At 34.1% G+C, this 25,778-nt stretch overlaps 1 protein-coding gene across 3 annotated transcripts in view; it reads right to left on the bottom strand.

The window, feature by feature from the left end:
* LOC119078498 (fasciclin-3) overlaps nt 1-25,778 on the bottom strand; it is a 98,704-nt gene extending 72,926 nt beyond the window's left edge. For 2 of the 3 annotated variants that reach the window (XM_037186051.1, XM_037186052.1), the window contains exon 1: nt 25,300-25,721. In XM_037186051.1, the coding sequence (XP_037041946.1) occupies nt 25,300-25,369 (70 nt within the window). In that variant the 5' untranslated portion in view covers nt 25,370-25,721. Of the gene's footprint in view, nt 1-25,299; nt 25,722-25,766 lie in introns of those variants that run through there. The other variant, XM_037186050.1, reaches the window with a different exon arrangement.

The raw sequence follows: 25,778 nt of genomic DNA, 5'->3' as shown, positions 1-25,778 counted from the left end.
CATGTAAAGCCGATTCATACTCGGATTCATAGTACTAGGGATGTCAGGGCGTTTCAATTTTTGTTTTTGTTGATTTGTTTTATGCCAAATTGCTCTCGATCAACTAACTTGATCCTCTAAGCTTGATAAGCAACTTTAACGTTGAGAAGGAGTTAATTTACTTTGGGTGTGCTATGCCTGTGAATCAACTCAATAGAAACGTCAGTGTATCGGATTTTTATCCGAAAATCTACTACTTCGTCGGTTTACATTATTTTCTATTAACTATTGGTCTACAAAATCTAGGACTTCATTTGATGTAACATTTTTACTGTATTACAAACCAGAGCTCGTCGCTTATTTGTGTCGTGATTGTCGATAACAGATGACTAAGCGTTTCTAAGCAGGTGGTTTGTGGACTTATATCCGCCTGGAAACTACAGTAGCTTGAACGATAATTTAGTTTTTAGGTAAAATTAGCAGACCATGTTAGAAACTACCGGTTTTACAACACTTTTACAACTCCTTTTACTACTCTTGGAAAAATTAAAGAAAACGAAATATTGCATGCCGCAACTTTATTGCACTGTTCAGTTCATTCCCTTTTGCCCCTCCAGTAACTAAATCAACCAAAAGAATTCCAAAAGTTTTTGAATTTTCTTCCATAAACGGCCGCTTATAGGCGAAATTTTTCATATACTCTCACATTCCTTCAGGTAAATAGTTCTATACCTTGCAAAAGTTATTGTTTTAAGTGTAGTTCTTCAAATTAATTTCATGTTCCACCTGGCAAAACGATTTAAATACTGCAGTTTATCCGAAAACATGAAAAACTTTTACGTTCCAAGTTCCCCAAAGGAACAAAACATGCCTGACGGCAAGACGTACATACATAAATAATGTGCATTCTTCGGGAAAACACAACATTTCATTTTAAAATCAATTCAAAATAATAACTAACTTCAATAAACTATTTTCCATCATGAAACGGAAATTAATTGAGAATAGAATGCAAAATACAGTTTTCTTCTCGTCTTGAAGTTCTTCCTTCCGTTTTTGGTGGTTGTTAGCATTACATCAAAATAAATGGGGAAATTTGCAAATATAATTGAAGTACGGAACGTTGTCGAAATGAGATTCTGCTCGAATAGTTGTCAACAAGCGGTTTCATTGTCAGGGACTGTTTTTGGGAAAATGTTTTCTCATTTTTTATTGAATTTTTTCACATTTTCCTAGGGTTTTCCATATTTTTTCCTAATTTTCACAAAAAATATATTTGGGAAAATTTAGGAAAATTCCGGAAAATCTAGGGAAAACATGAGAAAAAGATTTCTTAAAAATAGTCCCTGCTGTTACCATAAATTGCCACCAGATATGCTCGCATTATATCACACATCAAATGTTTAGTTAATTTAAGGCCATTTCACGTTATCGTGTTCATTTCAGTGTTACACCAATTCACTTCCACACTCCCTCTGTTAAAGATGCCTGGTATCCATATCCACTCAATCACACTTAAATTCCAAAAATAAATCTTCCATCTTCCCTCGAACAGAATTTTTTCTTTGTCAATTATGTTTACCTGCCCTCACATCTAATTCCATCTAAATTGAACTGTACACTTCGATATAATATACAATTTACACGCCGACCGACAACACATAACATCACTTTTATGGGCTATACATGACATAAACTCAATAGAGACGAGAATATAAAAAAAAAATTCTACCGCATCCACAACACCATATTAGCTCAAACGAAAGAAGGAGCCATATGGTATCTATCCGAATTGTGAAGTCCATAAAAAGAATGTTGTTCCACCAACTAATACACACTGGTGTATATCTCGGTGATGTCATCGGTTATAGTGTGTTATACAATTTGTATGGTCTATCTAAAAAAGAGTGTGTAGGTGTTAATGGCAAACGATTTATACTTACTGATATTACACATGCCACACTGATGTTACAATTTTTATATTAAAGTCATAACACAGAAACGTATCACACATTACGGGTTTTTTTTGGGTAACATCCGATCGGATTCGCTTCATTTTTTTCTTCTATCCATTCACCGTTCAGTGTATTATATAGGGGAATGTTAAAAGCGTAAATCGATCACATAAAGAAGACATTGAGGGTATAACGAATTGTTTACATTTCATTATCATTGTCATTGTTTTCGATTAGCTCAGTAAACAATTATTGAATGGAAATAGGAAGAGAGAGAGAGAAAAAAAGCCGAACAGTCAGAATCACTGAATCTGTTGACTGCTTTTTGCGGTGTACAAAAAAAAATTAGAAATTCATTACGAATGAACCATATCGTTGTAGCAAATGCTAATTTGAATGGATCGAAAAAACAAAGCCAGTTTAAACGGTTGTGCACAGTATCACAGAAAAAAAATCCAATTTAAATGATAGAGGAAATTGAAAAGTATATGTACACTCTCAGTGCTACATTTATCAATTTATACTCTCTCTCCGTAATGGCAACATTGGAAGACGACAATTTCAATTTAAAAAAAAACTCACTTTCTGTATACAGGGTGATCGTATGAAAACAGACACCGTACGTAAGGTATTATAAACTGTTGATGTTACGATTGTGTTCATGCAATTAAATTAGCGTGCTCTCTTGTGTAAGTCAGTAGATTACCGACATTAAACATTTTAATTGTAAAAAAAACGCGCAATATGAAACACTAAAATTAACGACTCGTGCCAATCGTCCGTCCATCATATTCGTTTAAAAAAGAAAAAAAAGAAAAGAAAAACCTTGCCATAAAAAACTTATTGAGTGAGTAGTTCAGTTCGACTGTATCATTAACATTCACCATTTCTAGTTTTATAGTTGAAATTATGGCTCTGGTAATTATTGCTACCAAAAAATTTTAACCTTAACCCAGCTGACCGTATTGTTATGAGAAAAATCAATTCGAACATACTTCGTCTCACCAGGCACTCCCATTCCAGTGTATCATAAATTTGATTTATATTTTACAGAACTAGCTATCGAAATGGCAATTTATTGAAAATTAAATCCCTCCGTTGATTTATTGGAGACATAAATTTTTGTTCATATTTAATATATTGAGCTCCTCATCACTATCGCTTATTCAGTAAAGTCGATGGTAGCCATATGAACGATCGTAGTTTAGTAGGAAACTATTTTGATTTCTACAAACACGGAAATTTGTGGGTTCAGAAACTCTCAGCCCAACACAAATTTTTATGTGCGGTGGCTCATGATGTTTGAAGAATTTGAATGTTCCACAAAATTGTGCAAGTCAACTCAACTTTAACAGATGACTATTCTTGAAAATTTCTTTAAAAATTATATTAGAGTTGCGCCGACTTGATTGCAGTGCTACAAAAATGATTTTTCTCAGAGAAATTTGCCAAGCAAAGTCGTCTTCAAAGGTTGACTAGACAAAAACCATCTTGCCAATTTTGTGGAACATTGTATGCTTTGTAATCTTTACATTTAGCCTACCGATAGGCTCAAATGCTTCAAACAGTAGGAGCATACATAAATTCGTGTTAGGCAAGCAAAATCCAAAAATTTCCGTGTTTGTGAAAATCGAAAAGTTTCCCAAATTACGATCTTTAACACGGATAACACCTGCTCCGTCGTCTCTACACAAACTATATCCACAAAATTGAAATCATACTGGATTTTATACATTTCAATGCTATTGTCGTCGATAATTCTTCCCATAATCCCTAACCGAAAACACTGAGCTACGACTAACTTACCGGAACATTTCGTATTACCAATCAATCGATTGATCCCTTCTAAAGTTCCGAAAGCCACAGGGAAAACACATAGCTTACCAGCAACTGATAAATGATCCGGAAAAGAGGTCTCGTTCGAGTGTTACACACACCAGTTCTTTCCACCCTGTCTCACCAGAAAATAATAAAAATGAAATACATCCATTGGATTTGAAGTACATAAAACTTTCCAAAGTACATAAATAATTCACAATATAATACGCGTTGCATTACTCAGTTCACCGTAAATATTCTGGGTTGTTTTCTCTTCTCGTCTTCTTACCCATTTTCCCATCCGTGAATAATAGGTTTATATTTTCAAACGGCAGGTGGTCAGGAGAGGCCCGACCAAAGACAGAAGAAAAAAAAAGAACACAATGTGTCAGCCTTAACCATAATACATAAAATAAAAAGTTCTCGTTTTTCTTTCTCTGTTGCTTTATTTTCGTGTTGTTTTCATATGGTTGCGTTGCATATTAAAAGCTAAGTGAAAAAAATTCGAGTTTAAAAAACCTGTGGATTATCCAGAGAGATAGATGTACGGACATAAAGAAAAAGGTTTCCATAAATAAATAATCATTTGAATAAATTGAAAATAATTATGTCTCGTGTGGATATGTGTGACGTTTAAATTTAAATTAATAATTGAAATTATTTATCGTTTGCCAATCAATTTAAGTATTTCGTAAAAAAAGGTAGAGTGTATAGTAACACAGAAAATAAAGAGATTGATTGGAATTTAAGACGATGAGAAAATTATTTTATGCAATTCTGTGGCGAAATTGAATGGTTTCTTGCCTCAATGTGATATCGAAATGAGGAAAATTATTACACACAATCTAAGAGTGCAAAAAAACTTTTTTACATTAGTACGAAAATAGTCCTTTTCCTAACGCATCTTGAGTATCTTCGAATTACTACAACAACAAATCTCTCCCACATACGCCACTATGCAGTGAACAGAGTTTACAACCTAATAACTCAATGAAAATGATACCGACAATAAAAATCATTTGCCCCGTCTCAGCAGGCAGTTGCGGAAATACTATCAATACGGACGCTAATCTAAGCTTCATGCGTGTTCATGTTTAGCGAATAATAAGAAAAATGTAACAATTCTTTTACATAGAAAATACATTTTTCTTATGATTCGCTTAAAATGCACATGCAAAAATCTAAGACTAGCCTCTTCACATTGAGTATGTTTTTCCACTGTCTGTTGAGACGGGTCAAATGGTTACAATTTTTATTATCTCCAGGGCACCGAATTCTAAGGACAAGTGAGGCTTGGGCACCACTACTCGAAGTTTGATTGATACTGGGAACTAGTATTTTTACAGCAAAATGAATGAAAGTGTCTCGTGGGCCCTACTACTCACAAATACAGGTCGGCGCCTCTGATTGTCTCTAATATTTGTACATTGTGATACAGTTTCCCAGGATTGCAACAGTGGCCAGGCGTGTGTCGAATAAAATGGGTCTCTCCGTGGTTTGACATAGAAATAGTCATAGAATTACATAAAATGTTGTACGCACTAAGACAAAGGCTTAAAAGCTCTGAGCAGGCCGACGAAATTCAAACTCTGTAAAACAATGGTGAGGCCAATTGTTTTGTGTGGACGTGAGACATGGACGCTAAAAAACAAACAGGAAAATGCACTCAATGTGTATTCGAGAGAAAAATGTTACGCAAAATCTATGGCGTCCAGGAAAATAACGTGTGAAGAGACCAGACCTAGATGTTCAGGACGTGTAAAAAGAATGGATAACGATAGAGCAGCAAAAAGAATACTTTTGACACAAACTGCAACGTGATTGGACATCGAACAAAATGTAGACCGCGTATAAGATGGATTGTCACCGTTGAAGATGACACAAAGAAGCTGAAGGTCAACAATTGGAAGAGGATAGTGGAAGATCGCCAGCAATGGCAAAAAGTGGTGCAGACAGCCAATATCCAGTTGGGTTAATATGGCAGATAAGTAAGTAAAGTTCGTCAGTTGTATGCAACACGAATCGTATGTTGATATACTATTGCACTAGATGTTGATTGCAAAGCCAAGGCTCTGAGGTTGACAAGACATCGTGAGAGATAATTTACCTTTATAAGTTTCTTGTTGCATAGATAGCTATTCTACATAGAAACGTAGGTAAAAATGTGAGGCTTTGGTACGCTGCTGGTATTTTTTCCCTTTCTTTCTTATTCAGTATCCATTGACCTCTCTTCAGTCTCTATTTTTTATATCAACTAATTAACACATTCATTACGGCTAATGGGGAGCACAACCTTGGTTTCTAGATCCGACGACGTATAAGTATGTATATAACCTGAAGACAAATAATATGAACATTTGATACATCTCCTGTCTATACCATACAACATACAGGTATGGAATAGGTTCGGATATATAATATTGAAGAATTGCTTTCGATCACGCAAATTGACTATTCTATTCGTTGTTTTGAATATAATGAACGTACACCCTACGGTGAGTTGATCGCATTTATATGCTTCGAACCAGACAGCAATTTCTGCACCTAATTTCAACCAGCAATAACATCAAACTGTAAAAAGTTGTGCAAAAAAGAAAAGAAGCGACAAAGCGATTCGATTCATAAAATATTGTGACAGAGAACGCATTGGGGACGTTGAAAGTTAATTAGAATAAACAGTGCAAGAGTTGACGAAAAGTTTGGGCGTTGCCTGAAATTTAAATTGATAATTTGCATGGCATGTCATGCATACGAGCATTTTAATCGCAATATTAGTGCGGGTCATTGCTTTGGGTTTATCTATTTTTGTTCCTTGTAAATGTTGAGTGGTGCTTCCCACTTTCGATGCAGCTCTGATATAATTATTACAGCCATCCCTCAGCACAGGTACAATATTTTAAAATAATTAAAAAAAGGTTCTTGATGTCGCATGGCAACGCATTTCAATAACTCTTTGAGGTATTCGAAGAACTAGAACTCTTGCAAAACGAGCTCTTGCAGAGAATATAATTTTGCCAGAGTTGTTCTTGTAGACTTTACAATTTTCCCAGAATCGTGTTTCGAATTTCATTCTCGAAGCACAGCAAATTATAAATAGAAATTCCTCAAGTGGATTAAATACAGTCATTAAAAACTGAAGCACAGGTCTGGAGTGGCTTGCACGAATGTAAAGTGTCATACTTGGAAATCAATTAGGTTTGCATCGGGTATCGTACAAACATTTCGCACACAACAGTCGGTAAAAAATATGAATAACAAAACAAAGCTTCACTTCGGCGAACCGACCTCCAATGATTTTGAACATTTTGAGAATTTTGTGTGCTAGTCTCCAAATAGCTACAACTGGAGTATACATCCAAAACATGCTCCACATCAATATTTCAATCATTCACAATGAAGCGTCAAGTGTGTGTATCAGATCTGTACTCAACTCTGGTACCAGATAATGAAATTCATTCGGTTACACTTACGTTCTCTGTCCGTTGGATAAACAATTTTTGAACAGCCACACCACACACAGTTTTAATCGAATCAACGGAACATATGCACGATGTAATAATACGCCTTTTCAGATTCATTACACTTTCATCCATGATACACCCCGAGTTAAACCAACATCTATCAATTTACCACGGCGATAGCCTCCAATTTCTATTTTTAATTCTAAGCGAACAGCCAAATCCCTCCCACCCCATATCAATAAAGCCGGTTGTGTAATTGAAGCTGTATTGATTATTCGCCCAACGGACTCTTTGTGTATGTGTATATATATCGAGGGGTCGTAATAGCATGTTATCTAAGTCAAAAGGATGATCCCAATGTTAGCTTCGACGTAATTAACTTTCTGGACTTTCTGTTATGAATTATGCCGTGTGTTTTGTATCGCCCTGCCGTGCAGCTTATAACATTATAACAACGTACAACAATTAATAACAGATTATTTTGCTGGAGCTACTTGTTGTCCTCTCGATAAGTAACATAATTTTTTGCTGGAAATGGGCGAATTAGCTTTTAGTAACTTATTAACTAGCGTTAACTATTTTATGGAAACGGCAGGGGTGGCTGTTTAGCTGGTGCACATTTTGAACTAGAGTTACTAACATCAGGAATGGCAATTCCAGTACCGCCTTGGAAATTATGATGGCAGGAGAATCACAATTTTTCTGGAATTAGCATTCCTGACGCATTTCCGAAAGCCTTAAAGGGTAAAGGTGATACAAGTCCTTGTAGCTTTACTTTACTTACAAAATAACTGATACCGCTAGGAGTGACGCAAAAACAAATTGCTTTACACAGAGGGCAAAACGTTGAGGTTTCCGCAACATCAGCCACAGGGGTGTGCGGTCGCTGTTCCTAGAGGGAAGTCAAAAATTTGATGTAAATATGCTTCCTAGTCCCTACAAAGTTCATGGAAATTTATTGTAGTAGAGGACTTGCGTCACTACGCCTACTAACGTGTGGGCATGATGCATGATCCCTGCGTCACTCCAGATTCCCAGCAAATCGTAATCAGACACTAAACGATAATTTGGGATGTTAATGTCATTCGTTATCGTTCTTCTCACATCCCACTACAATAGCATACAGTCAATTAAAACCGCCCTAACAAGAAGATACCTTTTTAACCGGAATATCGACCTTTGAACCTATTTTTAGACGAAAATATGTTTTGTGTTAAATGTGAACGAAAACTTCGTTACAGACAGTTTATTGATGTTCACTTTCATCGTCACATTCGATAATTAACAAAAACAAATTGTCTGACTCTCTAGGCATTTTCCGGTTTGGCCTGTTTCATAGCTTTGTTGTTGGAATAACGTTAAAAATAAACTGACAGTCATATACACCTAATAATGCTGATAATCTATCTATACGAGTGTCTAATTCGTTTTGATGCCCCATATATATTCAAACACACAACAATCTGTCTAATTGTATTTTATGGATATCATTGTGAAATGTACAGCGTTGTACGAAAGAAAACAAACTTTTTTTTTGGGTTTCTTTTAATATTATTTCTCGAAAAATGTAGAGAGCTGCAGGCGAGCTCCAGAGTAATTGAACGTTTCTATGACTAAATGGATAACCATCTATAAACTGGAAAAACATTTTCAATTTTAAATTTAATTATTTTTTTTTCTTCTCTTGAACACTTGTGATGAAAGACACACCACGCAAACCGTTCGATATACAAATTTTTAATGCTCTACATACTCCGTTAAAAGCCTTCCATTATGCAATGTCTTTTAGAGTCTTGTTGTGTATTAAAGATACGTTTTGTTCACAACAAGAAAAACAAGAAAAATTCTTCATTTTTAATTTCAACTATTTCTTAATAAAAATGCTAAAACTATAAAAGACTAACGATCGACTATAATACACCATGGGTCTTTGTGTGTACATAAATTCTGGTTTTTGTTCTAATTCATTTTATACATTTTGTTATAAACACAACAAACTAAACACAAAGTTTTCTACCTTTGGTATGAAACTATGGCGTCTTGCCATATATAAACACACATTTTTATATATATACATACCCATGAGGACTTTGGTGTAGCCGAGTGTATCACATAACAACAATCTACATATAGTTTCCATTCCACTCTCCTATTTGCTCGAATGCTGAGGTTGAGGTTTCTTTTCGCTTCAACAACATCAGATTGAAGCAAACAATACACATGAGAGACGAAGAAGAGGCCTCTTCGGTTAGAATTTATTATAATAAAAATGTGCAGCAGGTTTTCAACAGGGTTATCGACCCGTGAAAAAACCACCTACAATAATATTGTTATTTTGTACCTATATATCGTACTGATCAGTTTTTTTCTTCATTTTTTTTTCATTATTCGTTTTGGTATGACTCTGTTCGAATTAGTGTACGTGACTGCGGGTATTTATATTGAAAGATTGCTTCTAAAAGAGGACTGAAGTGAGTTTGAGGTCTGAACGCAATTTTCAAAAGTAATTGGAAAATAAACTAAATGTATAGACGACGGAAGCATTATGTGATGTCTACGTCGTCGTAATAGTTATTGCGTCTGTGGCTGGATTTTTTTTACGAGAGACAGTTAACGAGAGACTGTATGAGATTTATTTTTCATAGACGCAACTAGTGTATACTGGTAGTGCACCGACAACATATTATTTATTCTAAACAGAATGTGATTTATGATCAACTTGCAAAAAGGGAGTTTGGCTTGGATAATTAAGCCGATATTCTCGCCCCTAATTCTGGATAAATTTTAAATTTCCAGTCGCACCATTCGGTGCAATGAGAGTCAGTGCACCTGGGCTACGAAGTGAGTGTTGGAGAACTTATTCGTCAGAGGTTGAAATCTAATAGTAATGGTACCAAACATTAGTCGCATGGGTGTAAGGTAAGCTGGTAGAGACGCGTCGTGCGTCTGAGGTAAAAAATTACGATTTTGGGACGGTCGTCTCACTGCAGATTCAGGAGTGGGACATTTGTTAATAGGAAAAGTAATATGTCTGCTACTAGTCACAAAAAACAAACCTTCTCAGGGGCACACACAACCGTTCATAGATGGTATCCGATCCGACAGCATTTTGTATGGAAATTTTCATCTCTGCACCGTTGTGAGCACCCATCATTAATCTGCAGGGAAACGAATCACCAAATGTGTAACACCCACACTGATAGAAAAGTCAACGCGCTGGACGTGTACTGTACGTAGTGGACGTGTAAATTGGCTGGCAGACAGCTATTTTTGGATCGAACTTCGGGAACGTTTAGTACACGTGCACTGCGTCAGTAAACGTCCAGTACGTTTGCTCTGGTATCCGAAATAAAATGAAATTTTGATGTACATTATTTCGTCAAATTTCGTTCTTTTTAATTTTAATTTTTTTATTTTTCGTGTTTTTATTCATTTATATCGTAACTTTTTCTTAGATAAAAATTTTCTCCATGTTTGGTGCTGGGTTTGAACTGGGGACCTCTTGATCTCAAAGCGGCGCTTCAACCAATGTTGCAATTAAGACATACTACATTGATAGTTGTATTGTGAAGCGTTGGTAGAAGTAGGTAAACGTGGAGCACGTTTGCACACAAAGTACTTATACATGCTATACGTTTACTTACATGACACACATATGAAACTTTGAAAATATTTTTTTTTATTCTAATTAGAACTATGGTATATGACAATGACCTAATATCGAGAATCGTAATCGTAATTCCTTCTTCTTCTTTTTGCGTAATATTTCGATATTTCAACAGTATGAGATTGGAACTCAGGGAATAAAACGTTTTGAAATTTAAATGACTGAATTTAATATTTCTGTTTTTAAGTGAATCCTAAAATCCTGATACAGATACATTCATCTCATGTACGTAAAGGACTTGACATAGTTGCTATTAATATAAAATGCACAGTGTACGAATGTTAACGCACAACAAGTACGATCTTTTGACATCATACTTACCATGCGTATACAAACATCCTAAACGTGTGCTTTTCTCAAACGTGTTGGGCGTATGAGGTAATTTTGCGATGAAGTTACACATACCAAAATTTTACACATGTCCTACGTCGACTACACGCGTGAGATGTATGGCACACATATCGTACGTAAACTTACATACGACAGGTTTGCCATACATACCCGACGCATACTATGCATAACAGAAGTATATCATACATATCCGAAGTACACCGCCAAAATCTTTTTTATCAGTGCATGAATCTGCACTGAAACGACCCTCCGAAAATCGTCATTTTTCAGCTTGGACGAGTCTCCACCAACTTCCCTTGCACCCATGGGACTAATTTGTTTGTACAATTACTATTAGATTTAGAACCTCTACCGATTACAACCCCGAAAAGTTCTGCAGTGTAGATGTCCTGACTCGTATTGCACCGAATGATGCGATTGAAAATTTAAAATTTCATTAAAACTCCATTCAACCGCAATGTGATTCGTTACAGCAATCAGCAAATATTAACTCCAACAATGTCCACCTCGTAAATAATAAAACGAAAATTTGAGGAGTTAGAATGTAGAGAGCAACCCCATATAAGTTACTTTCTGCACTGTCCACCCGAAGTTGATTATTTATGAATCTTTTATGTGAGACGTATGGTTTCAATTTGTGGTACCAAAAAAGGAGCAATCACAAACATAACAAATTTGTCATAATATGTGAAAACATTTCTCGGTTCACATTGCAGTTCTAAAGTTATTTTTAAGTGGAACAGTGGCAAATATATACAAAATATTAAGCTGATAAATATTCAAAGAGCAGAGATGTTGTTGCATTGTTGTTAACAGCAAAGCTCCTCTCTGTCTCCAAATCTATTCTGTCTGTAAATCGTGTAAAAGCACTAAACATACACGGCATGCGACATGATGATTGTTCATCAGAGTTATAGTACATATAAAACATTTCTCATAATAATTGTTTATTCATAGAATTCGTACAGTGAGCATTCGTTGTAATAAAGACATTTTGATGAACAGAATTCGTTTTACATTGCAGCATATTTCAATATAATAAATTAAAATCAATTTGGCATTCAAGATCTTTGCTCAGATATGCATACACCGACCATTCATAAACATCAATAAATTAATGACAATCATTGAATTTAACCTATTTTCCCGTTGTTGTTGTAGTATAGTATGTCATTTTCACAAGACTATGCTTTGTACTTGCATTGCTTAGATATTGACTCATTCATTTCGTTCATGGGCATATCGTATGTATTACGATAGACGATTAAATTCAACGAGAAAGCACATTAATTAAAGTACTTCAATCTTAATGAAGACAAAGCCTATAGCTTCAATGGAAAAGTTTCAAGACCCACATCATATTATAGGGCAATATTCAGTCCGTGATTGTGTGTATGGCATAGTTATACACACTGAATGCTGAAATTTTATCTTTTACATGCGCATGTAATTGGTCGTTCGTGATATGTGCGGTGCTATCCAAGAACGATAGCAGAGTCATTAGAGTCGAAGGAAGCTATTAGCCATTGATTTAATCGAAATTGGAATAGTTTGCTCAGAGTTTTATGGACAGGGAAATCCATTTGGTTGTAAGTTCCTCCTGTGCTGCACGGGAAGTAATAAAACGTGGAAGAGTCATGTTAGGTACTTAACGGTGATAAGTAATTGCCGTAGTTATGAAATGTTAGACTCATTGTTACTGCTCGATGAAATACTGGCCAAGATATATGTCGTTTTCATTCTCTTATTTTAATAAACATTAAAAGACCAGAAATACATTCCATCAACCATGGATGGTAGTGTTACTCATTAATTAGTTTATTTAGAATTTCCTGCTTGAAACATTGCATTTGCCATCAAAAGTACGGGATTATAATGAAACTTTTAATGAAATTTTAACTAGATGTTCGGTCAGAATTATGCTGAACATGCCCATGCAACGAAACTATATTTTCATATGTGGCTTATCAATATTGTGCAGCAAATTGACATGGTTATGCATAACGCCTGGCTATATATATGAGTGGGAGTGAGAGCTTATCTAATAATAATTCTACAGAAATTCATTCATAATCAAGTTTAACTGTGCACATTGCTTTCATCTATCCATCAAATATCATTTGTAATTACATTTACGTTCTATCCTGCTATATGCATGGAATCACGACTACATATATTTATATACGCAATGTGTCTGTGCACATATTCCATTTTAAATATCTATTTACTCTTAGGATGATATGAACGACTAATTTCAGCAATAACATCACATCAATGCGTCCCAAACACAAATTTTAAAAATGTAATTTTATGAGATTGCACCAGAGTTATTCGGTGGGAACATGGAACATTAAATAAACGCACCCGAACGCGTGTTCCGTATTATAATCTAATACCCACAGCAGCGTTATGTGTGCCCCTGGATATTATTTGATGCGTCTCTTGGGTGAAATAAAAAAATTGGTTAGATTCTTCGGTCGGTCGCATTCATTATTGTCTATATAATACCGTCATAGGGCAGCAGTATACAACAACCAGTGGTCTGTAGAAAAAGTGTTACGGGTGACAACGCAAACGATATACACTCACCATTATAATGTATATTCCGAATCACCAGAGAGAAATAAATTCGTTTGTGTGTTTTTTGCGGGAAAAAAAATGTATCGGTCAAATGGACAAAGTAATATTGTTTTATGGGACTCTTTTTTCCTCCTACAACTTTTTGTCGTTGTAATTGTGGGTTACAAAAAATAATATTTAAAAAAATTATCTCTTCGTTTTGTGTTTCATGATTCAATTAGCGTTTTCCATTGAAATGAAGAGAATTATTTTTTTTGTATTTATATTTGCAAACAACAACCTTTGCAGTTACGAATCTTTCCCCCTTGTTCGTGGCGATATACAACACACATTTTTCCCATGCAATTTGATCGTTGCCAACAAGAAAACCCATTACAATGCGAAACAATATTTTTATTGTTTTACGCAATGTTTAATAATGAAACTAAATTGCAAAATGTTTTTTCATAATTTTCATGGTTTAAGGTAATTTTATGTTGTTCTACATAAGTGTACAAAAAAAAACTTTAATGAATACGACAAATTGTCTTGCTGACTGCCGTAGGATGGATCGAAATTTAAAATTTTAATCCAATGTTCTTCATAATACTCCTGATTTCGACCTGAACCTGACCTGAATTGGTTCGACCCGAACCTGAACTTTTACTTTCAGGTTTGACCAGAACCTGAGCTGAATCTAAAATTTTCAGGTTACATCAGGTGACGTCATTTGTCTCGCATGTGACTGCATGGCTAGTGATGAAGCAGTTTACTTTCAACTTTCATTTTGCTTATGATTCGCTAGACTTGTACAGGCAACAGGATATGACTAGCCACTAGAGGTGGTTAGTCCCCCTTGTGGTTAGTGGGTAGTTGTTTCCTTGTCACTGTCACCATGGCCTGATGAGATGTTGGCAAACATAATTTTTTTAAACTTTTGAGGAATTATGAAATTATGAAATTGCTCAAGATCGAAACAGTGGCAGAAACCGAAGCTAATTTTAAGGTCAAGTCAGATGGATCAGGTAGTCCAAAAATTTGTGATTTCTGGTTTAAAAAAACATCGGGCATAACAAAGCCCGACCTGATCCTACCTGCAATTTTTTTGGACGTAAAATAAAAGAAAAATCGGTTTTTCGGAAAAATGATCAGGTTTGGAAGCACTATGTTTTTGTAGAACTTAGTAACATATTTTGGGCTAAGACATTCTTTAAATCAATTTTGTACCATGAAGCCATGATGGCTCATTTTCGGTCAAATGGAGAAAAGTGTAGAAGGTAGCATGGTCTACATTTTTCTCCATTTAACCAAAAATAAGCCATCATGGCTTCATGGTATCGGCTGAAAAAATATATTGGCCGAAAATTGCCACTTAGTTCTACGATGCAAGATTGTAAAATCGATCCACCCTACTGACCACCTCCAGAAGCTTTTTAATAGTTGACATTATTTCTCAGTTTTTTTTTTTTTGCATTCATTCATTGTGTTCGAATGGGAACTCAATTTACGATAAATTTAAACGTTTAGCATACATCAAGAAGAATGAAAAAGAAAACTATTCACGATAACACTTCACAAGATGTCTGTGTACCGCAGAAGCCAAACAAGTTCTTTATAACAGCGATAATTAAATACAACCTGGAATTTTTCAGAAATTTTATTTTTTATTTATTTTTGTCGTCAATAAAAAATTGATAGAAATTGATATTAAACACCTGTAATAGCCAGGTAGTTGAACCAAGTAGTTTTCTTTATATGTTTCTATATGTTCGTGTACACAGAATAACATCGAATAATTTCATAAATAAATTTTCTGTGTCGCATATGTCGATTGTTATTGGAACAAATTACTGGTTGCCACATAACATAAATTTCATCGAAATAAAATTAGTTTGTTCAAATATTTGATGAGACCGCTTCAAATGATAGTGGTGGGCCAAAAACCCCGAAAAACACAAAATGGTTTAGCGATGAGTGTGATATACGCGGACATTTCAATTATAAATTGTTTAAACCGATAAATAGGAATTTATTTTGTATAGATATGTATGATTGTGGTACGAATGTACGCCACACACCACACACACAGACATCACACAATCGTAATTATAATCATATTTTCCATGGCGAAATTAATTGCCGGTGAATTTTGTTTTTTGTTTCACAAAAAAAAAACCAGTCAACATCAAAAGGCTGATCAAAATTGTAATAATTCATTTCACTTAAGATGGTAAAGAAATTTATTGCCATGTCTAATTATAATCTTCTAGTGTTAAGCGTTTGTGAAGTCGTTGAAATGAAATATAATTTTTTTGTTGTTGTAATTATGACTGCTCTGTCGTATGGTGTTAGATTTATGAGATAGTTTGTCGGTTGAATTTTTTAACGACTTGTGTAGATAGTTAAAATGCATTTTGTGAGGAACATTTGAATGAATTGATCAACATCTTATGGTTGGACATGCTTCACTTTACCGATTGAATGTCACTTTATGTACTTCGAGCTCTACTGACAGACACAAGTCCCGTGACCAGACCATGGATCTTTATGTAAAGTCTTGTCATATGTTATCAACAGCAACAGTACAATTTAACGACGAGTTCTTGCTGATGTTGTATTACAGTTTGTTCATGTCATTTTTACACAGTTTTAGATATGTCAGAGTTTTAAATGTACCCAGTCAATTAAGTTCTTCCCAAATTATGAATTTTTGGCGCAAAATTTAAAATTTCTATCGCGAATTCAAATATTGCGCAATTTGGGAAGAACTTAATTGACTGGGTACATTAAAAACTCTGACATATCGACAATCTTTAGAAACTGTGTAAAAATGAAATGAACAAACTGTATATATAAAAAAACTGATAATTTAAACCAATGAAGTAATAGATTTTCCGGATTAAAAGTTAAGAAGTAACTTAAACAAAGGAAGTAGCAGATTTAACTCCTATTCGACATCAAACTCAAACCACTGAAACGTTCCACCAAACTCAATCGTAATTTACATTCGGCAGTCAAAAAAATCCTCTCGAATCTCCTCGCAGAAGACTTTTCGTATCGTTTAATATCGTAATTCTTCAATCAATACACCAGCAAAAACGATAATATTGACTTTATGATGATGGTATAGAACACCACCAGATGGTACATAACTCAGTATCTCAATTTACTTGGTGACCCATTCCATAAAAAGCAGCTTCTTCGACAAATTACAGTAGAGTGGAAGTTGAAACAAAAATCATAAAAAACAAGAAACCGTCGAGACCATGGATCGTGCATATATATTCAATTTATTAATGGAATTGACATAAAATTTATTCAAAAATATTTCGATCGAAGCAGGAAAAAAATATCTTCTGCTTCAACGAACATCATCTCTTGAGAAAACTCACTTTTATCTGAATGGAATGGATGCCGTAAATGTTTTAATTGTTCCATAAAATATAAAATTTTCTCAAGGTGATGGTCTATGCACTTTTTTTATGCAACAAAAGAGCAGAAAAACGAACGAACATTTTGATGGCGTGAGATACTACAATGGGAGGAAGTCACAAAAAAAACTCGAGGAAGCCGTTTCATATTTTATGACATCGTTTCGAAATCTGTATTTTTATGTCCTAGCAGATAAGTGTAGCGCAAACGAAAAGTAAATAAAAAGTCAATAAAACGTTCAATTTGGACCAATATCTTCTGACATTGTAACGAGACATTGAATCGACAGCAATTTAAATGTCAGCCAACAGAAGCTTTTACACCGACAAAATTCATAATAAATAAAAGAAGAAGAAGAAAATAATTTAAGGAAAGTGGTACTCGAAATGGTAATGTTCATCAACGTGAGCGAAAAAGAGCAATTTTTTCCTTTAAAAAAAATTATTTCCATTTTCCACATTTTCCGCGTTGTTTTATGTAAGGGAACGTGTCTTTCTGACAGTGATAATTAAGTCACAACATTAAAATGGTTCTACTTTAATTATATACCCTTTCAACCTTGAAATGCTTATGATAAGTGCCTTGGCTTCATACAATTTTCTAACAAAAAAATTTCTGATGAGAAAAAGGGCTTTCTCTATCGTCAAAGCACTTTACTTACATTCTCAGCATTATTCGCTAAAGGATTCGATCGTACCATAAATAACATTTTCGTTTTTTTTTTTGCATTAAAACATCAAATAATGTGATTGGTAAGAAAGTCTTATTGAGCTTTTCTATTTTAACGACAAATCCAATAAAAATATAAAAAATTTGATATTGAAACGTCAGGAGGAAAAGCGGTGGGTAGAAAAGACGATACGTTCTGTTCGGCAATGCTATTGGAATAATAATTTTTTTTTTGACTGTGAAGTAATGGAATATGAAAGTTTTCTCCGGAATATTCACAGCACACATACTCACCATTTTATGTTCGAAACGTTTTCGAAAACATTTTCATAAGAATTTCTGAAAAGCATTTTAGAACAAATGGTCAACCTTTCATCTATGAACTTTAACCGATTTAACTCATATAATACGGTGTGTACAGTGTTAGTTGTATGAAATACCGAGAAGAACACAGGTGAATATAATCATGAAAGTGCGATGCTATAAACCATTATAGTCTACTCGGGTCGTAAAGTTATAAACATCCTACTTGAAGAAATTGAAAATTTAACTCTGAATTTAGAATTTACAAGAAATGTTGTCGGTTCTACAAATAATGCTCATAGAGTTGGTCAAGGTAAATTTATTGCTATATATACACAACCTAATGCCATACCTGTTATTTCGGTGAAATAACCTTGAGAATGTTCATTTTGGTTATAATGGGGAACGTTCTTTCGAGAGAAAAAAAAACTTTTTTGCATTTATTCGTTGCTGCTTGATTCTTTTGGTTCTTAAAGATTATCAAGCAACTGTTTCATTTTTTTTTTTTATTTTGTGTATAAATAACACCGACCGTATTACACTGTCTCTTTACACACGTTACAGTAAAGAAAGTTCTTTAATCGTACACGAAATTTAATGGTTTTCATTCGAGAAAAGCCAAACGTTAAAGAATATTGTTGATGTGTTTTGTAAGTGAGGTATAGTGTCTAGTGAGCTCGGTGTTTACCGTAATGCATTCACAAAATTTTTTAGTTGAATGGTAAAATGAGAATTAATTGAACAGACAAATTAATGAAATTAGGAAATGAAAAATGAAATGGAAATTTCTGTGGAACAAATGAAATGCAGCAGACCAGACGCTCTCTGTTTGTTTAATTAGAAACTCTTTTTTTGTAATATTTACATTATCGACGAAATTATTTGTTATTTTTCCGTTCTGTGTACAGAAACGCCGTTGAGTAGTTCCAAAATGTATTTTCTAATTATACTGAAATATTGATTCACCTACTCTATTCAAATCGTGTTCAATGTAGTTTACGCTGTCATTAAATGTACGTTTTTAATGTTAATTATAATGTTAAAATACAACAACCGAGTTTTAAATGAGTTTTCGATGTTCATTAAAAATAATGAAAAAATATTAAAACGTCGACCGTTTATTCCAACCACTCATAGAACAATTTAATGACCGAAAATTTAACTGATTCTCTATTAATTCCAAAGAAAAACCAGAACTTTTCTCTAAAAAAAAACAATTTTTGTTTGATGTAAATATGAATTGATAACCAACAAAAAAATGAAGAAAAATTTCAGTTGAATGAACAAACCAATCGATCAATGTTATTCAATATGCATTCGAAGACTCTCGTAGCCAAGACGCACAGTTTATATTGTTATAATCCGTCACATACATTTTTATAATCTTCCAATAATTAATGTCTTTAACCGAGACCTTCAACTTTCCTGATGGACAACAAAGAAAGAACAAAAAAAAACCAGTTCGAAATACTCGTTCTGTTTACGATTATTTTTATTAAATCTTTTCTAACAAACTATCGATAAAAATGCATTTCGAACGATGGATTCAAGACCGTTGTTATGAGTGGTAATACAATATTTTTGAGACCCCTACGAAGTGCAAGGTCTTATAAATGCCCGTTCGAATTTGTAACATTGAGAATGCTTCCATGGAAACAGATTTTTGTCTATACCTAGATATGACGAATCAGCAAAAAAAAATGTTCGAGGTACGCCCATCCTCGCTATAACTCAACCGATTTCAATAAGTTAACAGATAGCTGAGCCAGGCCGTCTCTTTTATGAGAGTAAATGAAACATTTGAACCAATCCAGTAAAAAAAAAAAATCTTCAAAATCGAACCAGTGTATTGTGAGTTCGGGCCCTAGTGGCGGAAGACTACTCGCCCTTAATTGATATTTTGTGCATATAAATAGAGTAAATTTTAGCCGATTTCAGTAACTTTTGTGTTATTTGAAAGGTAATTGAATGCCTAGGTTTCCCAACAAAATGACGGATTGTTGGAGAAGTTGAAGGGGAGATGACTACGTATGGTAAAGCCCCACCTTGAACTTTGTATAGGTCTAGCAATACTGCTGGCAATTTTAAGGAAATTTAATTAAGAAATTCTTTAAAGGAAACCAATGAGATGAGATGTATAGAAGAGATTAGATGATTTTGAAATGATCTCGTACGGGTCTGCAATTTGCATAGCCTATGTTCTTCTCTTCATATATTTGACGTGACGTGTCGTGTTAGCGATAACTACGTACGATAATTCTATGTTCCATGTCTTCGATAATTTTCTTTCATTTTATCCTCTTCTTGTTACAACGTCGTCGTCGCACCATTATTCCTTCTGTCTCATTATATTGTTCCTTTTCCGTAATTGTGCTCAATTTATAAAATTAATTCTTCATGACTACCTGCATATATAGGTACATTAGACAGACATTTTTCTTTGTATACAATTCAAGAATTATGTTTCAAAAGAGTCTCTCTTTAGAAGCGAATCGGTTAAGTGAGTGGTAAATTGTGGCATTTTATCGTAACATCAAATATGTCACCTTGAATAAACTTATAAACGCGTAACAGCAATGAAACCAGTTTTTTTTGTTATTTAGCTATTTGGGCGTTTTCTATTTATTCTCTCAGTTTTTTTTTTTATTTCATTATTAATTCGCTTATATTCACATGTGAGCCACGATGCCTCGAATAAAGAACTTTATTTATTATGCAAATGGCAAAGATATAAATTTCCAGATTTCGGAATCGAGTAATACCACTAACTAAATGGTGAGGTATGGTATACAGACTTGGCATTTCTTTTTCGTAAAAAACGGGGTTAACGAACGAATTTAAAAAATAAAATTCAAGTGGACAATGAACAGTGAAATGTTTTACCAATTAGCACTCTTAATGGACTTACTGGAAAGTTAAATTACGAAATAATTCATTGGATTTCGGTTGAGATATAGGTTTCCAGTTGACTAGGATAATTAGAATAATTCAATTCAGTTAAAGAAAGCATGTATGTGAGACAGGGCCTATTTTCAGGAATCTTTAACAAGAATTTCGGGACTTTTCAGGAATCCTTAATAATTCTTGAATTTTGTATTGTTGAGCAGTTTCAAGTTTTTTGAGCCTTTTCAAGAATTTCGAGTAGTTTCAAGAATTTCGAGCAGTTTCTAGAATTGCGAGACTTTCGGGAAGAATTTAAATCCTTAAAAATTCTTGAATTTCGGATTTTTGAGTAGTTTTAAGACTTTCAAGCAGTTTCCAGAATTTCAAACAGTTTCAAGATTTTCAAGTAGTTTCAAGAATTTCGAGCAGTTTCTAGAATTACGGATACTTTCAAGAATTGCGAGAATTTCGAGAAGAATTTAATTTCTGAAAAATTCCTGAAAATTCTCTAGAATTTGAAAAAATCAATTTCACCAAAATATGCCCTGATGTGAGACAAAATTATATATCGATAATGCAGTTGAGATAAACCCAATTCAGGTTGCCACATTACTGAGTAATAGATTCATGGTATTATTAAACTGGCCAACTGTTACTGTTGACACGATATACACCGAGCTTACCGCCTCCCAGTTTTATACCATAACCCATCAAAAACAAAAATTGTATCACTGGACTGTGCTAAACTTTAACTGACCATAAAGTGAAAACATGAAAACTTTAACATAATCTGCCAGTAGACGACACATCCACCTGTGCCACTCCAGCGTCCAGAGTGTCTCGTGCAGAAACCAATGTCAAACACCCAAAAGGGATCAACGCAGACAATATGATTTAATTATGTAATTACTGTAGCCGACACTTTAAACCAGCAATGATTTATTGTTCGCATTGAACATATATATCGGTTAACATTACCGTTTTGATTAAGTGCGGCACCGATGAAATGTTCATTGTGATATGGCGGAAATTTGGACTGCTAGACGATTTAGAAAATTATGAGGAAATTTGTTTGGATTGATTGGATTGAATAAAAAAAAAATTGCAGAGCCCTGGTACAGAATGAATGGTACATAAATCAGTGGATAAGCCAAGCGCAAGTTATATGTATAACGATTGACAAAGACTAACTTTGAGTAAAGTTTGCTTGGAAAATGTGATAAAACAACGTTATTGACTTCAACTATTTTCGGCTCACTTTTCAAACGACTTTTGGAAACAAGAAAAGAGTGAGGAAACTTAGCGGGAAATGGAATCCGCTCCAGTTCAAAATGAACAAACACCAACGAAAGAGTGTCGGTTATTTATTTTTCGTTTTATGTTTCTTTTTCCAACCCGAGTTCTCAAACAAAACGGCTGAAAAGTTTCTCTCTCTATAAACATAGCGTAACTTCAACTATTTGACTATTATTTTAGGCTATAATTAATGGTCGTAGAATGTTATACGATTTTGCCATACGAGAACATAAACAACACTCAATATTATACAGCGTAACCGAGTTGTTTATTTGCATAAATATCGGGCATAAACATTCAATTAATAAAAATAAATGGAAATTGATACTTTCAAAATGGTCTTAATCTCCAGTCCGTACAATAAACTTTTACTCCATATTATAAGTGAAATCAGTGTTGCCTACAAACAACAAAAAAAAACCATCTAAATTAGAACTAGCAATAAATATTCCATTTTTATTCGACTTTTCAAATACAAATTATTATTTTTTTCCTTCGACTGAAGTGGCACTGAAGGTTAAAATATGAATGGTCATGATGTTTGTTCCACTCCAGTCTTTTATTTCGAACAATTTTGTTTGTGTTCAATTTTAAAAGACTCAAAACTTGATACATTCAACATTCTCCAAATGTAAACTCAATACAAACGTAATATTTATGCAATTCTGTGACGGAATTGAACTGTTTCGAGTCTCTTTGTGCATATCGTTTGAGGAAGATTAATACACAAAGGTTAAGAATTGAAAATAGTTGTTTGTTTGCCGAGGGGAGAAGATAGAAAATTCCAAAAAGAGCAATGTTTGTGGCTAAAGCGAGCGCGAGGGCAGCAATTTCGCTCGAGTTGGAATTTCTTATTTCTAGCAGAGGTGAACACAACGTTTTTCTCAACGAAAAAACATCAATTCACCACATCATTTTTGAAAACATAAAAAAAGTGACAAAAAGTGAAAAGTTGTGTTTTCTTCCCATGGGGAAGAAAGTGCAGTACTTTTCTCACTAGACATGTTATTCGACCAATCGTCAAGAAAACGGAATTTTTAACTTCGAAAATGTTCATAGAAAATTCAATTAAATTTTTTTAAAGATTCGCTTAAAATGCCCATGAACTAATAGTAGTCTCCTGAGAATGCCTTTGTCAATACCTGTTGAGACGTGGCAATAAGGTTAGAGATGCTTTGTCAACCTTCTCCTTCGATTCTTGTTGCAGAAATAACTATTAAGACAAAAACATTGTTGTTGTTTTTAGTTTGAAAGTCAGATGTTAAATTATAATATTTCCCGACGAACAAAAAAAAAATTGCATTTCGATCAAAGACTCTAGACAATTTTGAGTATGTGAGTTATGCGGGATGAGAGATGTAATGTACAAACATCAAATCTCGTTCCTTTCACGTGAAAAATCCAGCAAATTGGAATTTATACTACAATTCCACCATCCATATAAGAGTTGCACGAAAATGTTTTACAATCCGGTAGAGAAATGAATTTTGTACGGCGATTTATCGAATGGAGAGAGAGAGAGATAGGTACTTTGGGATGTTTACCTATGCTTTTGACGAAAAAGACGAGTTCCATGTTCATTTTGAAACTTTTAGTTTTCAGTGCTATAATTTTCAGCGCCACTACTTTACATAATGTTTGAGGAGTTTAACTATTATATATGCTCGACTGTGGCTGGTGGTAATCCTTGAACATCTTTCAATTTGATAAAAACTTTTATTTTTTTTCTCAAGAGAAAACTTGTTCAACATTAAATGCATTTGAGATGATAATTTTGATGAAAAAGAAACTTGGCTCATGCGGTAAGAATTTTCAGCAAAAGTACAAAGTTTTGTTAATGAGAGAAGAGATATCTTGAATGGCTTAAATTCGGATAAACATGTGGATTTGTTAGCAACAGTTTCTGACAAATCCACAAGATTTTCTTAGCGAATAATTCTGAAGAGATTAGCAATGTGTGGTAGAGAAGTATTCTTCATACCAACAGATGTCTGAAATAAAAAAAATGTTAATATTTCGTCGGATGAACTCTTCCGAACTCTTCGCAGTGAAATTCGAGTTTCCATTCAACAGAAAATCGGATACGAGTTGACTATGCTGGTAATATATCAAAAAGTTGAGCTCAATCAAATTCTACGGAATTTCATTTACATTTATGGAAATCAATGAATAAGAGACGGGTGAACTGAATTAATTAAAATATCGACTGGATCTGCGGTGAATTACTCACCGATCGACGGAAGTCTGATAAAAACGTTTAATTAATTGGTGATTGAATGTACTTCTGGGAAATGGATTAGGTTTGCAAAATGTTATCTGAACAAAGAACAGGGTGTTGTCTAACTATCGTTGATAAAATGACCAAGTCTTCGAACTTAAGTTTTGAAAATAATTTTATTGAACGAAACGCTTCGTCTTTCATTCAAAATTTCATTTCTCTACTTCGTAATAAAATATCTAAAACCAAAATCTAACACATCCACCTGTTCACGTTTCTTTTTTTTACATTTAAAACCTTTCGATGCTTCTGAACCTGTTTCGTTTTTGAACCGCTGAACGAAATCTTTAAATTCGTAAAACGTTAACCGAAAGCCCCTTTTTCGGTACGGGTTTTTCTTTCTTTCCTTTTCTATTGTACGTCTAACAGTCACACCGTTTGGGTAAACAACCGTAAAATTATTGCAAAAAAAAAATTCTTTGAAAATAATTATTATCAAACCGAAATTCTACTTGGCTTTTTATGCTCTGTACGTACTATCTTATCGGGACCAGGTAAAACAACGGATAAGACGAGGTATGAGGTGTATATGGGTGGATGTTTGACACACCAAAAGATAAGTATAATATTTGCGCTGATAGTAAAATGGTTATTGCAGCGAAAAAAAGACATTTTTTTTGAACGCATATATATAGATAAATGACTCACCTGTTGAGAACACGGCTATGGCGATTAGCATCAGAATATTGAAATTCTTTAATCCTAGCTTCACTTCCATTGTGATTCTTTTCTCTTTTCTTAAATTATTCACGAAACTAAATCCAAGATAAATCTCTTTTGTTAGTATAACTTCCGATCAGCTTTCTTTAAATGCACTGGATAATTTCGCGCACTCAACCAAATTTCGTTCCGGTCTTTTCAATTTCGTTTCAATACGAATCATTAATTAATTATTCTTCTTTTTGGTAATTTTGTTGGTCTTCGTCGGACTCTATTTCGGAATTATATTTTTTTGCCACACACAAAAAATCACTCTGACTCACTGATCTTGTTAAGATTATTCGTTCGACAAAATATTTATTGTTTTACGAATTTAATGGGAAACGATCATCTTCCATACGACAATCACAGAAATTTTATTGTTAACAACGAGCATACAAATCTACATCACAAACATTCACTTTTTT

This window comes from Bradysia coprophila, unplaced genomic scaffold (assembly GCF_014529535.1).
Source record: "Bradysia coprophila strain Holo2 unplaced genomic scaffold, BU_Bcop_v1 contig_297, whole genome shotgun sequence".
NCBI classification, from domain to species: domain Eukaryota; kingdom Metazoa; phylum Arthropoda; class Insecta; order Diptera; family Sciaridae; genus Bradysia; species Bradysia coprophila.
The sequence above is the reverse complement of the archived record's forward strand: the minus strand, read 5'-3'. Positions and strand labels throughout refer to the sequence as shown.